This window comes from Spermophilus citellus (genome assembly GCF_964194105.1).
Source record: "Spermophilus citellus genome assembly, chromosome: 2".
In the NCBI taxonomy this organism is placed as follows: Eukaryota; Metazoa; Chordata; class Mammalia; order Rodentia; family Sciuridae; genus Spermophilus; species Spermophilus citellus.
The window spans coordinates 213,894,713-213,911,677 of NC_138183.1; the positions used below are offsets into that span (position 1 = coordinate 213,894,713).

Consider the following 16,965-nt stretch of genomic DNA (forward strand, 5'->3'; position numbering starts at 1 on the left):
TCTCCTGTCTCACTGTTGACTTTTACAGCAGTGGAAATTGAATCAAATCAATGTTTAAGTCAGAACTCTTGAATACTGTTTTGTGAGGGGAAGTAAATATTTTCCAGTATTATTTATCAACTGTATGGCTTAAAGTAAATTAATCTAACACTTGTTTCTATCATACTTAGATACTTTGAAAAATTAGGTTAAATGGTTAGAACTTTAGTAACTGTCTCTAACATTGTCTGATCAGGATTCTAATCTTGGCTAAAGATAATCATCATGGGGTGTGTGGAAAGGTGCCTATTCGTATTTATTATTTCAAATGGAAGCAGACATGGGAAAGTCTTAAATATACATACCAAAATTGAGAATATGATTTTTGCCCCTGGGGGAAAACATGCCTGTGATTATCTTTGTGGGAAGAATCTGAAACTCGGAATTAGCACTAATTTGCCCAATTTGGTTGAATCATTTTTATTGCACTTTAAAATATTTTCAGTTGTAAAAGAATTTTGAGTGGTGTTATATTTTCTGCACACACAGATACATAATCTAGGCTGGTCTAGAAAAATAACTGAATAAAGAAAATGTCAGCGGCTCAGGAGGCTAGGGCAGGAGAAATGCAAGTTCAAAGCCAGCCTCAGCAACTTAGGGACGTCCTAAACAACTTAGTGAAACCCTGTTTCAAAATAAAAATGGTCTGGGGATGTTGCTCAGTTATTACGCTCCCCTTGGTTTAATCCCTGGCACACCCACTTCACCAAATGTATTTTGATAGACTCCTGAAAAAAACAAACAGAATTTGAGTCCTAACTCATGGGTTGTAGTATGCAACTGTTAATGAAAATTAATGTTATGTGATTCTGGACAGACTGGCAAGTCTTTATTCTATCTCATTAAACATAATTTTAAAATTCTGATTAGTCCTTTAGAAATCTATATTTTAAATATATTTTTAAATTTATTCAGCTAAGATTACTCCAAACCATTTTGCACAAACTAGCATTTTAATCCTTGTAACCTCCCGTGAAATCAAATATCATTGTTGCTTTACACATGAGGAAAACTGAGACACAAAGATATTAACTTGTCCAAAGTCATGTAGAGAGAGGGGCTTATCTGGGATTTAAATCCAGAAGTCTTATTAACCACTGTCTCTAGTCCTGACTATATTATCAATTTAAAATACAATATAATTTAATCTCTGGTGAGTATCCAATAAAAACTTTTTATGCAGTAATTCAAGATGTTTCCAGATGGAGTTTTCATTTATTGATTCAAGAACTTTTTTTGGTTTGTTTGTAATACATGGAAGTAAGATGGAGTTTGAGCATATGGAAATAAAATATTTCACCTTTGCTAATTACTTGAAAGCACAATACTAGAAAATAGTTTCACACAGTTGAAAACCAAACTGTTCTTTTCCTCATTCCAAAAAGATTGGCCTTTAATGAATATTTTCTTTGTTTCAAAGTATAAATTTTATTTTAACATTTTATAATCTATCATTCTTGCAAATAAGAACCATTGTTTTCCACCCAGTTGACATGTTTTAACAGCTGATCCCTTTACCATAGGTTGAATTAATGCTCCCTCTTGTAATAATTTCTTGGCATAAATTTAATTCACTTTAATCAGAGGATGAATGCCTATTCATAAACATTTCTGTGTATACTTATGCATAAGTGAAGTCAAATTGGTAAAGATTTCTTAGTTGAATTCCACAAATTCCTTGTTTTAGTACTCACATCATATGGGAACTTTTAAAAAGTTTAACATATTGCTGAAGTACTCAATTCAGAAAATATTTCTGCCAAATGCTTAATTTTCCTAATGTGAACACATCAATAACTGAGCTTTATTGCTAAGTCTTTGTGTGTAGGCAGTTATTTTCAATGATCTATATTTCAGGTAACACTAATTCTGCAAGATGTTGATAGATGTAAAAAAGTGAGTGACATTTGGTTAAAATATGTTCCGCAGCTCTGTTTATCACATCACTAATTAGAACTTTTAGTGTGTTGATGTTCATTATGGGTCTGTTAAGAGGAAATATGGCATCTAGTGTTTCTCAAACATCTTTGAATAAGGGGATCCCCACCACCACCTTTGTTTTTTAATTACAGAAAAAAATAATTGGACAGGAAATACATTGAGAAATTGTGCTCCACACTAGGATTTTTTTTAACACTTGGACCAAGAAGTTCCTTGTTGTGGGGGCCAGTCTTATGCATTGTGGTACATTTATCAGCATCTCTTAGCTTTACCCAGTAGCTCTTCCAACCCCTGTCCTCAGTTGTGACAGTCCAAAACATTTCCAGACTTTGCTGGATATGGGAAGACAAAATGTAGTTGAGAATCATTGCTTATGATTAATATTGCAACATTTCAGGGAGTTTAGGAATTGTTAACAATTTCTATCTAAAATTTTCCTCTTATTGAGGTAGAAACAGTTTGATAAATGGGACCACTTGTAAAGAAGCTTCAGTTTGATCTACCATAATGAGATTTCCAGGTTCACCTTACAACATGACCTGATTTTCTAATAAAGTAATATGTGAAGAAGTTACAAACAATAATTTCAGACTTTGTAGAATATTGTATGATTGACAAATATTATAGATAGATAGATAGATTGATTTTTTAAGAGTAATCCAGATATTTGAATTGATCCATTTAAGAGGATACTATCTATTTCTAAAGTCCATCTTTTCCTGTTTCATGCAGGGCTATTTTCTTCTTTTTGAATCTATGTTGGATTCTGTCCTTTATGCAAAGAACAAATACTTGGCAAAAGGAGGATCGGGTGAGTATAAAATTTCAGTTTTAATAATCTAATTTTAGTCTAGTAGAACCAAATGAACCTTTGAATTTCAAATAAACTATGCCTGGCTGAGAAAGTTCCCAGTAGAGATGAAAGATATTTCCATTAGAAGTGTTAAGATATTGTTGAAGTAGAACATTATATAAGATATGCAGGACTCCAAGTTAATGGTATTTTGAAAAAGACTTTTTATTTTATGGCTTTTAAAATAAAAACATAAGGACTAGTTTCTGGAAGTTTTTTAATATTCAAGTCAAAATCTAGTAGAAATGCCTTTACATGTTTAATCTTCATGTCATTAAGTTCCTTTTTCCAATAGCGTATTTCATACAAAGTTAGAGATTATTCATTTTAATGTCAGATTTTCATGATTTCACTAAATATACAGCCTCACTTCTCTGTGATTTAATGAAAACATTTAAATAGTGACTGGTTTCTAATAAGTTTTAAAACACCTCATATCCAATAAGTATATAAATAAATCCCAATACATTTGGAAGGCTTTCATGTCTGTAGAAAATATTTTTCATAGTAACTCTACACATACAGAAGATTGTATTTTTGCAGGCCTTTGCTTGAACAAATGTTTTCTTTAGGAGAAGGGATTATGTTTTGTTTATCTTCATCACTTGAGCAGACTCCACAGCTTCTAGAACACATAACAGTGTACATCTTCATTGGTTTGAATCATTAAAACTGAATTGACCCCGCACCAGTCTGCTTGGGATCCAGGCTCACAGTAGGCCTCATCTATCCCCTCCAGCGGGTGTCCTGCTGGACCCTAGCCTCGGGTACAGGACCACCCCTTCCGACCAGCAGACTACCTCAGAATGTCAAGATCAGCAGCCCAGATCTGCCCACACCGGCCTGCTCACAATAGGCCCAGGTCCATTCCTCCACCTGCAGACACCCACCGGAGCCCAGCCTCCGGCACCCAGCCTCCAACATAGGACCCCCTCTTCCGACCACTGTGGGAACCCAGGCACACACTGACTTGCGCTGGACCCAGGTCCAGGGTAGGTCCAAGTTCACACACCCCCCAACCCTAGGAGCCTAAGCCTAACCAACTTCTGTCTTAGGACACTGCAGTCATCATTACATCGTTACCCACACAATAGCCCCTAACTTTTTGACAACAGACAGGGCCTAGAAGCAGCTGTATCTCAAAGCAGGCATCCCAAAGAGGGTATGAGGCCCACCCTTTCAGCCCCATATCTGTAAGACATTGCTTCCATCTTGGAGCACCTCAACTATTATCTTGAATTACCTCTGCTATTGTTGCCACCCCCTAAGTAGCATACAGGGATGGACGCCAGCAGGGTCTGAAAGACCAACATCAAGGTGAAGTACAAACAATCTGCATGGGTACTATAAGAATATAGGGTAGAAACTGTAATATCTCAGACCCACACTGCAAGAAAGGAAGGCCCATAGACAACATGAAAAAACAAGGGAGAAAAGTGCCCCAAACAAACCAGGATCATACACTAACAGAACCCCTACAGATCTAATGTAATTCCGATCAAAATCCCAATGACATTCCTCATAGAAATAGAAAAAGCAGTCATGAAATTCATCTGGAAAAAGAAGAGACCCAGAATAGCTACAGCAATCCTTAGCAGGAAGAGTGAAGCAGGTGGCATCACTATACCAGACCATAAACTATACTACAGAGCAGTAGTAACAAAAACATCACGATATTGGCACCAACAGACTGGTAGACCAATGGTACAGAATAGAGGACACAGAGACTAACCCACAAAACTACAATTATCTTATATTAGACAAAGGTACAAAAAACATGCATTGGAGAAAAGATAGCCTCTTCAACAAATGGTGCTGGGAAAACTGGAAATCCATATGCAACAAAATGAAATTAAACTTATATTTCTCACTATGCACAAAACTCAACTCAAAATGGATCATGGACCAAGGAATAAAATCATAGACCCTACGTCTAATAGAAAAAAAAGTAGACCCTCATCTCCATCACGTGGGATTAGGCCCCAAGTTCCTGTCTTACAATAAAAAAATTGGGCTGGAGGTATAGACCAGTAGTAGGGTGCTAGCATGCACAAAACTCTAGGTTTCATCCCGAATAACACACACACATACGCACGGTTAACGGAAAGTAATAGGAAAGGGACATGTTGAACTAGTGATAAAGCACTTGACTATAGCCTTCTGCCCATCAATAGACTACAAAATTGCTTGAGCAATTATGATATAGTTAAAAATCAATACTGTCAAAACATTACTTGGTAAAAGTAACAGAAATTCTCCAGAACAATGGGTTTCTTTTTATAATACCATTTAAATTGGTTGACTTTTTATTTCCATAACAAACCCATTTTACCACATTTTCTGTAATTATATCAAGATAAGTTCCTGATCTCTGCCATGAAAGTGACTAGAACTTTTAGATAATTTTACTCTATAAAAATTGGCTATGTATTTGTAAAATTATAGTGATTTTTAAAAAAATAAACATTAAAAAATATCTGTTTACCAGCTGTCCAGTAATATACTTTTGTTTAGTTTATTAGATGTAATCTCACAAACAGCCCTTTGGGATTTTAGAAACAATCTCTAAAGGTGTCCTAGATAATACGATAATACATATTAGGTGGTGAAGTCTTTTTTTTTTTTTTTTATTCTTTTTAACTCAGAACTCCGTGACTCTAATATCCATGTTCTTTTCACCTTAATTTTGTTATATCCTACTAAAGTGCTTTTGTTTAATTTGACTCTTGCTATGAAGTTCTAGGGAAAATTCAGATAACTGTTTCCATCCCCCCCAAATGGTATTCATTGATCTTACTGAAGAACTGACAGCAATGTAATGCATTTAAATTGAATTCTCGTTGAAATTCATTAAGAACCTACAGCAATGTGAACCATGGCAGAGCTATTTCCCATTATCAGAGGGATGAAAAGGAAGCTTGTGAGTCTAGTTCATTCTAATTTTTCTATAGTAATATTCGTGTTAAGATGATCTGGAGCTATATTAGACGAGGTTGGCATTTAACTGCTTGAAAAGTATTGTTGAATGTTATTTGCTAACAAAAGAGAAATCAGAAATGAGTAACTTGAAATGGTTTAACCTCTTTGTACAAGTCTTGATGAATCACCATCATTTAAATGCTCATTCTTTTTTTGCAAAGTTTTTCTTTATTTTTTATTTTTTTGAAGGAAAGATTCACTAAGAAATTAGTAGTGGAAAGATTTTTATAAAAAGAATGATTGTACTTTGAGAGAGAGAGAATATCGAAGGCCCATATAAACATGTGGGACCATAATTTACTTTTACAAGCATTTAGGTTCAATTTATGTCGGTATACTCCCTCTTTTTTCCTCTCTCTCTCTTTCTATACACATACAAACAAACACACACACACACACAGGCATGGAGTAAAGACTTTATAAAACATAATCACACATTAATTTTTTTTTGGTGGCAAAAGACAATTTATATTCTTGATTTTTAAAAAAATAAGAATGCTACCTTTACTGTGATTTAAATCACAGGACTCTAAATCAGAGAAAGGACGTGGCCCTACACAGGCAGATTGGGGAAGGAATGTACATCAAAGGATTAATTTAAATAAAAGGTTTAAGGTAAAAAAAAAAAAAAAAAAAGAATGCTACCTTTTGTGATATATATTTATCAAAAGTGTAAAGTAAACTTAGCTCCTCCTCCCTGATATCAGCAAGAAATCCATAGCACTTTAGAGAATGTAGTCATTAACTACTATTACTAATACTATTACTAATAATAATTTTGGAAACTCCATGATTGCAAGTTTACTAAAGTCTGCTTCTTGTATTTTTTTCCTTAAATTTGCTAATCGTTAAATATATGTCAGAAATTGTAGTATTTTACATTAATCCAACTGAAAGGTAGGCAGGAAAATTAGCCAGACACAGTGGAACATGCCTATAATCCCAGTGAGTCAGGAGGCTGAGGCAGGAGGATCACAAGTTCCAGCTAGCCTCAGCAACTTAGTAAGATCCTGCCTCAAAAAATTAAAAAAGGAAGTGGGGAGGCACAGTGCTATGGAGGCTTGCTGGAAATGTAGCTCAGTGGTAAAGTTCTCCTGGGTTCAATCTCAAGTACCACAAAACAGGAAAAATGTTTGATTGTGACCAATGGTACTTTTACATCTAGAATTGAAACTAAAACAAATGTATATTTTAGAATGACAACATAGAATGTGAATATTTAACACCCTAACAGCCTCAAATACCACATCTCACAAAAATTAGAAAGGGAATGAAGGAGGCAGGTGGGAGGAAGTGTTTATAATGCCAGTGCTTTGTCTTTTGAGTGACAGGTTATGATGGTAATTAAACAAGCTATATGTATTTATGAATGTGTATATGCCAAAGAATTAGTTTTGCTGCGTGTTTTTTAAAAAGTGACTTAAAAAAATAAACTGGGGGTCTGGGGTTATATAACACTCAGTGGTAGAGCGCTTGCCTCGCACATGTGAGGCACTGGGTTCGATCCTCAGCACCACATAAAAATAAATAAAGATATTGTGTCCATCTTTTTAAAAAAATCTTTAAAAAATAAACAAACTGGTAGTTCCTACCTCCTTCAGGTGAAATAAATTATGGCATTTGATTCCTAACTTTTCTGAAAAGCTGTTTATAGTATTTACTAACTCTCTGCCAACCTTCTGTATTGGTTGTTGTATCTTTAGTACAACTTTGTAAACTATAAAAAAAATAGTAATTGGGTGTTAAAATGAAAATGAAATATACTATTTTTATTATTATTCATGGTAGGAGAATAGTAAATAGTGATATAAATAGAGAACTAAAGATGTAATGTAAGTTTATAATTATAAAGTAAGCTACTAGAACAAAAATAACTTCCTATATGTAATGAGTAATACACAAGGAAAGGACATGTACAAAGCAGTGTACATGCTTACCTAGCATGATTGATACTGGGTTCATTTCCTCAGCACTGCCAAAAAAAAAAAAAGACTAGAAAATGGTAGTCATGAACAAAGGAATAAATCCAAATAGCTATTAAAAGAAAAAGGATACTAAAATTAGACTGATGCAATAGAGATTAGCATGTCTCTGTGCAAGGATGGCACACTTGCACTCACAAAAAAAAAAGAATTTTTTTTTACATTGAAATTACAAAAGAATGCCCATTTCTATGTACTTTATAGAGGCCAGACTTGAAAAATAATTTAGAGAAATTAAATGGATAAAGATATTCAGGATTGAATATTTGGTCCTCAATATTGCTAAAAAATAAGATTTATATGCAGAAAAGTTTAGTACTGAATGACCCATGAAGAATATTTAAATAAATGAAAAGAGATACCATATTATTGGATAGAGAGGCAATGCCATAAAGATGTCCAGTCTCCCAAAATTAATTTAAAATATAAGGGAATCCAAAAGTAATACAATTGTTAAAGGTAGGTGGTAAGTATATGAGAATTAATGATATTTTCCCTAGTATTTAAATGTTCAAAATTTTTATAGGATGACGTTTCTAAAATTGTAATGCAATTTCTATGAACAGTTTTTTTAAATAGGCTGATTTTCGAATTTATGTTAAAAAGTAAACAGAAATGGTAAGGAAACCTCTGAAATAAGTTTGGCTTTAGCAGTTTGGTCATGGAAGGATTGTTTAAAAACAAATAAGAATCTGGCAGTTTTCTGCTTAAAAAAAAAAAGAATTAAGAAGGAATTGGGTCGTGCCCGGTGGTGCACATCTGTAATGCCAGCAGCTTGGGAGACCAAGGCAGGAGGATCATGAGTTCAAAGACACTAGCAGCAATGGCAAGGCACTAAGCAATTCAGTGAGACCCTGTCTCTAAGTAAAATTTTAAAAATAGGGTTGGGATGTGGCTCAGTGGTTGAGTGCCCCTGAGTTCAATCCCAGGTACCCCCACCCCCCAAAAAATGGAATTGTGTTAAAAGAATAGATCTATTTGGGAATGATCAGCATCTTAACAGTGTTGAGTCTTCTAAACTCTGAAGACTCATATTTTTTCATTTTTAAAAATCTAGCTTAATTTTTCCCTGCATTGTTATGTATTATTTTTAGTATAGGGGTATCACATATCTTTTGTTAAACTTATTCTTGAGTATTTAAAATTTTTGTCATTCTTACAAATGGAAATTATTGAGATTTATTTTCCAATTGGCTGATCTTTCTGAACTAACTTGTTCCTTCTAGTGATTATATCAATGCCTTAGGATTTTCTGTGTAAACAAGTCATTTACAAATAGAGTTCTACTTCTGCCATTTAAACTTTTATATTCTTAACTATTTTTTGGCCTATTACAACTCTTTGAATAATAGGAAACATTAAGTCCATTCAGACATAAATGACTAACTGAATACTCTGAAAATTTCAATAAGAATGAGGTATTTCCCTGCTTTTAAAGAACTTCCCCCACAAAGTATCTACTAAATTACAAAAGGGAGAAGAGTTGATTTCAGTGTAGATGTGTAGAAGCCTAATTAACTTCACCTTAATCAAGCAATCAAAGTTGACATATTCAGGAATGAAACAAGCTGAAATACTCTGTAAACAGCATATGGAAAATGATTCATTTCATTAAAACCTCCTTAAAACTAGTAATAATATGTAAAATCTTAATTTTTGCAAAAGAAAATTAGGAACCTATTAATCCATGTATTAGCCCATTTTACTGGAAAAGAATATTGTTTTCATTATGTGCACACCCAAAGGGTTTTTTTTTTTTGCCCCTCACATAGACATAACTAAACACAAATGCCTTATGTGCTCTTTCATTATAAACATCTTCCTAGAGTTAGAATTGTGAAGATATGAAGTTGATGGTCATTTGTCCAGTACAATGAAGTACTAATGTAGACATTTTCTGACTTATTTCTTTTTTTTTTTTTTAATTTTTTATTGGTTGTTCACAACATTACAAAGCTCTTGACATATCATATTTCATACATTAGATTGAAGTGGGTTATGAACCCCCAATTTTACCCCAAATGCAGATTGCAGAATCACGTCGGTTACACATCCACAATTTTACAAAATGCCCTATTAGTAACTGTTGTATTCTGCTACCTTTCCTATCCCCTACTATCCCCCCTCCCCTCCCCTCCCAACTTCTCTCTCTACCCCATCTACTGTAGTTCATTTCTCTCCTTGTTTATTTTCCCATTCCCCTCACAACCTCTTATATGTAATTTTGTATAGCAATGAGGGTCTCCCTCCATTTCCATGCAATTTCCCTTTTCTCTCCCTTTCCCTCCCATCTCATGTCTCTGTTTAAAGTTAATCTTTTCTTCCTGCTCTCCCTCCCTACTCTGTTCATAGTTGCTCTCATTATATCAAAGAAGACATTTGGTATTTGTTTTTTAGGGATTGGCTAGCTTCACTAAGCTGACTTATTTCTTAATCAATCTTGACAGAGACCATTGCAGTCACTGAGGACTTTTTTTTTTTTTTTTTTAATACAGATATTCAGGTCCCACACCACACTCTTTTGAACCGGAATCTAGAAGAGTACTAAAAATTTGAGATGTTTGTTTCTCTTTATATCATTTGGAGTTCGTATTGCAAAAAAAAAAAAAAAAAAAATAGAAATCTACCGTGTGTAACAGAAAAATAATTTATTGAAAGAGAAGAGTAGGTATAAAATATCTATGAGAACTGGAAAACCAGGCTAAAAGGCTCTGCAGCCCAGCAACAAAGTTCAAAATTACATTATGGGACTTCTTGAGAAGTGATACCATTACCTTAATGCTAGGCACTTGATGACAGACACTGCTGATCACACCAACTGTGATCAAGCCCTGATCAAGCCTAAATAATGCAGAAGGGAAAGAAACCAAGTTTGTCATTTTCTTCTTCCACAGAAGAAGCAGGCACTGCCTCATAGAATAAAGGATTACACAAACTGTTTAGACAGGGTTGCAAAATAGAGTGGCACTGATAGTTCTGCCTCTAAGAGTTTGCATTGGAATTGGCTTTTGAAAATCTGATCTATGCTGATAAGAAACTGCCTCTGTTACAAATTCCAGACTTGCAAGTTTACTTTCCTTACTTTTCCCCCTCTCTGCTTGGAAAACTAAGCCATACACTGAACTCTTCCTCATTTTTGCTTGAATACTTTCCTTTCCCCTGTTTCGTTTTGCCCTGTCATCTCATCCGTTCACCCATCGTCAAATAACTAAAACTGGACATTACTATTTTCCTGAATTTCATTAATTACCAGTCTTTCTCAATCCATTTTGTTCTCCCTCTCTCTTTTCCAACAAATGCCCATTTATCTTAGAATAAGGATACCTTCTTTCCCTCTCTTTCATTTCAAAAAGCATAAAATAGAACTGGAAAGTATTTAGATTAAACCTTAAATTGAATCTCTGCTTCATTAGTTGATCAGTTATCATGTTCGATGATTAAGACTAGTCATTTGGGCAAGTTACTTCTTTGAATGTTAGTCTCCTTATCTGGAAAAATGAAAATTGTAATCAAGCTTTAAGAAATCATTCAAAAATCTAAATGAGATGCTTGACCAAAAAATAGTTGCTTGATAAATATTAATTGTGTTCCTGAATTATGTGGCTTTTCTATAGCAGTTCACATTATCTATGCTGTTACATGGATTATCTCAAATATAAGCAGCCTTTGACAATAGTGTATAAGACTTAAAAGCTTCATTTAGTGTTTCTATAATTCACCCTGTACTTCCTCATCATTAGATCTATGTTCATATCTATTATTTTGGGTTTTTTCGGTGATACTGAAATAGTATCACTTTCTACTTCTTTTCAGTACATAATTTTTTCAAAGTATATTTCAGGTACATGTTAGTTTACTAAATTTTAGAGGCCTAGTCATTATAAGTTGATGATGGAGAAGTATCCAATTTAAGATATCCTTATTATATAAACTAGAAATTGATTATTTAAGCTAATTTGACTCCCAAAATATCTGCCAATTGGGGTTACTATAGTACATTTCCTTTTATGCATATCAAGTATTTTGCTATAATTACTTCACTAAAATCTTTCTGTGTGTCTTTCCCATATATTATGAGAAGCACAGTTTATTTGGACATACTGTCTGCTTTTGTTCTAAACCATTTTACTCTGGTTGTTTATGTGCAAGCAGTGACAGTAGTGTTTACTAGGAATTGTGTTCTTACGCATCTCAGTCTTATCCTTTGGTGTCCAAAAGTTTGTGGGCATTTCTAAGGGATAAAGAATTTCCCATCTTTATTCACTGTGTAAGCTGTTCTAGTGACAAATGAATTCTGGGCAGTGAATCGAGAAGGACACAGATGTCAAAGCCATGAATTTATAAATGGTCTGTTAAGAAGGTGCTTTTGTCCAATCAGTGCTTTGTTAATTTTACCAACAAGCAGGAATAATTATTCAATTATAGCTTCTATCCAACAAAAATCAAATGACAAATGTGTCAGAATGTGAAGTTAAAGGGTGGGTGAGTGTTCTGGCAGGTGGCCCAAAATTAGGCAGCTGTGTAGAGGTGGATTTAGGACCAAATTGACCTATAACACTGATTATAAATCCTTCATGAATATTCATAGATCTTATTGAGAGCTAGAATAATTTCATTTCTACATTCTAAAATACAAAAATTAATTTTGTTACCTTTGTGAAATATAATTACTGGAAGAGTATACCTCAACACTAGAAAAAGTAAATTCATATTCCTTTTTAGTTTATTTCTTCTTATTACCAGCATAGTTTCAAAGCTGTTTTATTACTTTTCATGAGTTGTAATTTCTCCTTGTGAAAAAATTATCTTTATTTCTAAGTGGTATTACTACTTCATAACATTGTTTGATATAGAGCAAAAGATTGGCAAACTTTCTGTAAAAGACCAGGTAGGTAGTAAATATTTTCAGTTTTTTTGCAGTATGGTCCCTGTCCCAGCTAGTCATTTCTGCTACTACAGCATATCACAATCTCAAATAATATGTAAGCAAATGTGGTGTTCTAATTAGACTTTATTTACAAAAACAACAGAGTGGATTTCACCCATGGGCTGTAGTTTGCCAAACCTGATCAAGATACATGACATTAAAACATCCTGCTCTGATTTTTAATAATATAGAAGGATTTTGGAGCTGTTTACTTGCATCTCTGAACTGTGTAACTGTAGGCTATGTAGTTTCCATAAGTACAGTATGACTGGTACTTCCTGAAGTAGTACAGTATGGTAGGCCTGGTAACAACCCCATCATCCATTTCTCCCTCATCTACATCAGGGCTGTCCATATCTGGCTCACTGCCTCATTAACTCTTCCTTACCTCCACAGATAGTCTCAAAATCCCATGAGTTCTGCCTCCTAGATAGACATATCCTTGAAGACTTTTTCCCCTTTCCAGTCCCTTACCCATAACCCTAGTTCGATCACCTAGATTATTAAAACCATTTCTTTTTTTTTAATACCTTTATTTTATTTATATGTGGTGCTGAGGATTGAACCTAGGGCCTTGCACACGCTAGGTGAACGCTCTACTGCTGAACCACAACCCCAACTCCTTAAAACCATTTCTAATGTGTCTGTTTTAATCTTTCTCCCATTTATTCTTCACATTGCATTCTATGTGGTTTCTAAAACCAAAATTTGATCCTGTTGCTACCCTATGTGAAATATTTCACTGGATTACTATTATTAGCAGAAAATTCAGTTTACTAATGTGGTTTACTCAGGCACCTTTCTAACTTTGGACCTCAGTGTTTCTCTCTCATTGAGTAGTGTACAGGCCAAACCATCTACTAATTGTTACCCTTGGTGTACACTGCTCACTTGGCCTAGAACACTTTCACTCTCCATTCCTAACCTGAGCTTCAGTTCTTGTGTAAGAACCATTCCTCTCCTCCAGGCAAGTAAGAATTAGCTGATTTTGCTTTTTCTTGAAGTAGGGCCATGTACTCAGTATGGCACATATGTCCAGCACATACTTTAATGCTTATAAACATTTCCTTTTATATTAAATAAAAGAGGGTAATATAACTGGTCTACATAACTGTAAAGTTACATTACTTGATTTTTTTTTTTTTTACAGGCTACATTTCTTTTTAAATGATTTCTCTCTTTCTGCATATTTTAGAGTAATCAATGAATTAAAGATTTAGTACATTTTTTTGTTGGTTTAAATTAAGTTCTTCTAGTTTGGGGGGTCAATGAATTATATCATGCCAGTTTAATTTAATAGGAATCTGTCATTGAAACCCTCATTTTAATTTTACTATCATGATAATAGGTATCTTTTTAAGAGACTGCAAAAGGGAACTTGGTTGTTTTCCCTGGTTCATATGTTCATTAATCTCTCATTGCTAGTAATCAGTACTGATGCAGTCAGTATTTATGTTGAGGCTTTTAAGAATTATATTTCTTATAAAAGGAGATGATGCTACATTGTTGGGCATTCTGTTGGTTACAGTTTATCCTGACATTTGCACTATCAGCCTTGTAGCAGTGAGTGATGTGAATAAACATGCCGAGAGAATTGCTTTCTGGGATGACGTATATGGCTTCAACATGTCCTGCATGAAGAAGGCAGTTATTCCAGAAGCTGTGGTGGAAGTTTTAGATCCAAAGTCTCTTATTTCAGATCCTTGTGGTATTAAGGTAAGTGTTTTCCCAAATTTTTTTTAATAATAGTGTTACCTTTTTCCTTAGCTCATTGTTTGAAATCAATGTAGTCATCCCTCTATATCTGTGAAGGATTGGTTCCAGGACCCCCAATGGATACCAAACTCAAGTGCTCAAGTTTCTATATAAAATGGTGTGGTATTGGCATATGTGTATCCTTTCATATACTTGAAATTGTCTCATTTAGGGAATAATGACATGAAAGGGAAAAAAAAGTGTACACGTTCAGTACAGTTGCCATTTTTTTCCAAATACTTTCAGTCCAAGTTGAATCCAGAGAGAACTAACTGTGTATTCATTGTGTATGTGGACCTTGAAAACAGACTTGTGGTCATAATATTTACCAGTTGGCTCAATCATACCTTTGGAATCACTTCTCTTTATACATTTAAATTTCTTTTACTCAGTTTTATAATCCTTCAAATCTAACTGTTTGAATAATTTACATTTATTTAACTTAGTGAAGGCAAAAAGTCCTATTACTGCTTCACTACCACCTCCTGGCTTTATTCTAACACTTATTGATTCATACCATATATTCCACATAATTTAACTTCTTACTCTAAAAAGGCTGGGAAAAATTAGAATAAGTAATTATATTGAATTTTCCCTGGAACTAAAGCCCTACTATTTTGAAATTTCTCAGCTCATTTCTTTTATTTTCTATTATTTTTTACCATGTTAATCCCTGGTTTTATTGTGAATTTTTCAATGTTGAGTTTATCCGAGTTCACTAATAACTTTTCAGTGAAAAATTATACTGATTTTTTTTTAATTGGTTTTCAACTAGATAGTGAGATATATAGGGTTTGTTCAACATTAGTTTTAGAATATTGTCTCCTTGTTTAAGTCACATTATTACTTTCATAGCATCAATAATTATTGTCTACATGAAGTAGATAGTCAACAAACGTTTATTAAATTCCTTAAATGGATAAATATTATAATTAGCATACAATAATAAACATGAAATTTCTCAACAAAAACAAACTGATAGAAATTACATTCAGCTTTTAAGGAAAAAAAAATCTACTTTCTGCTTGATGATTGTAGGACTGTTGAATGCTCTGGTATACTGACAGTAACGGATTTATTTGGAACTTGGCTCAGAGAAGGCATATCCATAGCCCATTCAGCCTTACATAGAGCAGAAAGAAGAGTTGAGGAAAGAAGTGCTAATTTCTCTCTTTAGTCATCTTGCTTACCCTTGAGACTGCTATGCATAAATACTTGAAATAGAAAATTCAGAACTGAGAAACAAAGGTATATAATAAATATGCATGCCTTTTAAAAAAAAATAGGCTTTTAAGTAATACCATTTGTTCTGTATTCCTAAGCCCTCTTACAAATTAAAAGGCAACCCACATTGTAACATTTAAAATTTTTTCTCAGACTGCTTTAAATTGAGTAATGCCTTAGATATATAGTTACATGAATTGCATTCAGTGGGTCATAATGTATTCATGGTAAACAAACTGACAGCCTTTACAGCATATTTCTGGTGAGATTGCTGAAAGGTGATTGCATCCCATCTCCTAAATGAGATGGAGAAGAACTTGCACCAGGGCAGAATGTGAAAATAAAGATATTTAGCTGAGGTGAATCTTCATAGTTTTGCTGTTTGATTTGACATCATGGTTTGTTTTTAATATCTAATAAACTTATCTTTAAATGCATTGACAGAAATGAATGTGGAAACTTTTTTCTTTGATTAGCATGTGATTTCAAATTTCCATTTCCTCTAAAAATATTGACTGTTATCACATAATTTATAGCAAATGTGGCATGTGTATACAAAATGATTTTAGGTGAAACACACAAAAGTGTTTTTTATCTGAAAATATTTTAGTGTTTTAGGAAAACTAGCAGATCAAAGCTATAATTTTATGTATGTCATTGCTTACAAGAAGACTAAAGAAGATATTAATGTGATTTAAAGAAAAATTAACTAAATGATAATACACTTAGCAACCCTTCAATTTGGAGATAATCCCCAAAATAGTGTGTAAATGACCAAAGTTTTTGATCATTGCTTTATAATAATGCTTTTTTAGCATTAAAAAAAAAATAGAGGCAGTATTTATTTTCTGGGATTTTTTGGGGTTTTTTCCCCTATCTTTACCAATCTCTTCCCTTCTCTTCCTTTTAATGGGTAGCATATAGATTGCCATACAACATCTATCACAGATTTGGAGTTTTCTTCTGATTTTACTCTGAAAATCACAAAGACATCTATGTGCACGGTAAGCTATTCATTTCTCCTTTCACAGATTTCACTAGCAGTGCAGTTGATTGGCAGGCTAATGAATTAATTACTAGGCTTGTGATAAATGAAAACGACTATTGCCTTTGACAGTCGATTTTTGCCTTTGCTGGGCCATTGAACAGATCTGGTTTAATAGGTGAACAGACTTCAGGAAAGTTAGTTTAGTTTAACAGAAAAGTATTAGGAAACGATGTTTACATAATGATTTTTCTTCATATGTTGTTCATTATTACCTATC

At 33.7% G+C, this 16,965-nt stretch overlaps 1 protein-coding gene across 2 annotated transcripts in view; it reads left to right on the forward strand.

Annotated features, from left to right (window-relative positions):
- The window catches only part of PRMT3 (protein arginine methyltransferase 3), a 139,779-nt gene that overhangs the window by 77,543 nt on the left and 45,271 nt on the right, over nucleotides 1–16,965 (forward strand). For both annotated transcript variants that reach the window (XM_081278815.1, XM_081278816.1), the window contains exons 11-13: nucleotides 2,713–2,791; nucleotides 14,250–14,437; nucleotides 16,618–16,704. In XM_081278815.1, coding sequence (XP_081134941.1) covers nucleotides 2,713–2,791; nucleotides 14,250–14,437; nucleotides 16,618–16,704 — 354 coding nt within the window. The remainder of the gene's footprint in view (nucleotides 1–2,712; nucleotides 2,792–14,249; nucleotides 14,438–16,617; nucleotides 16,705–16,965) is intronic.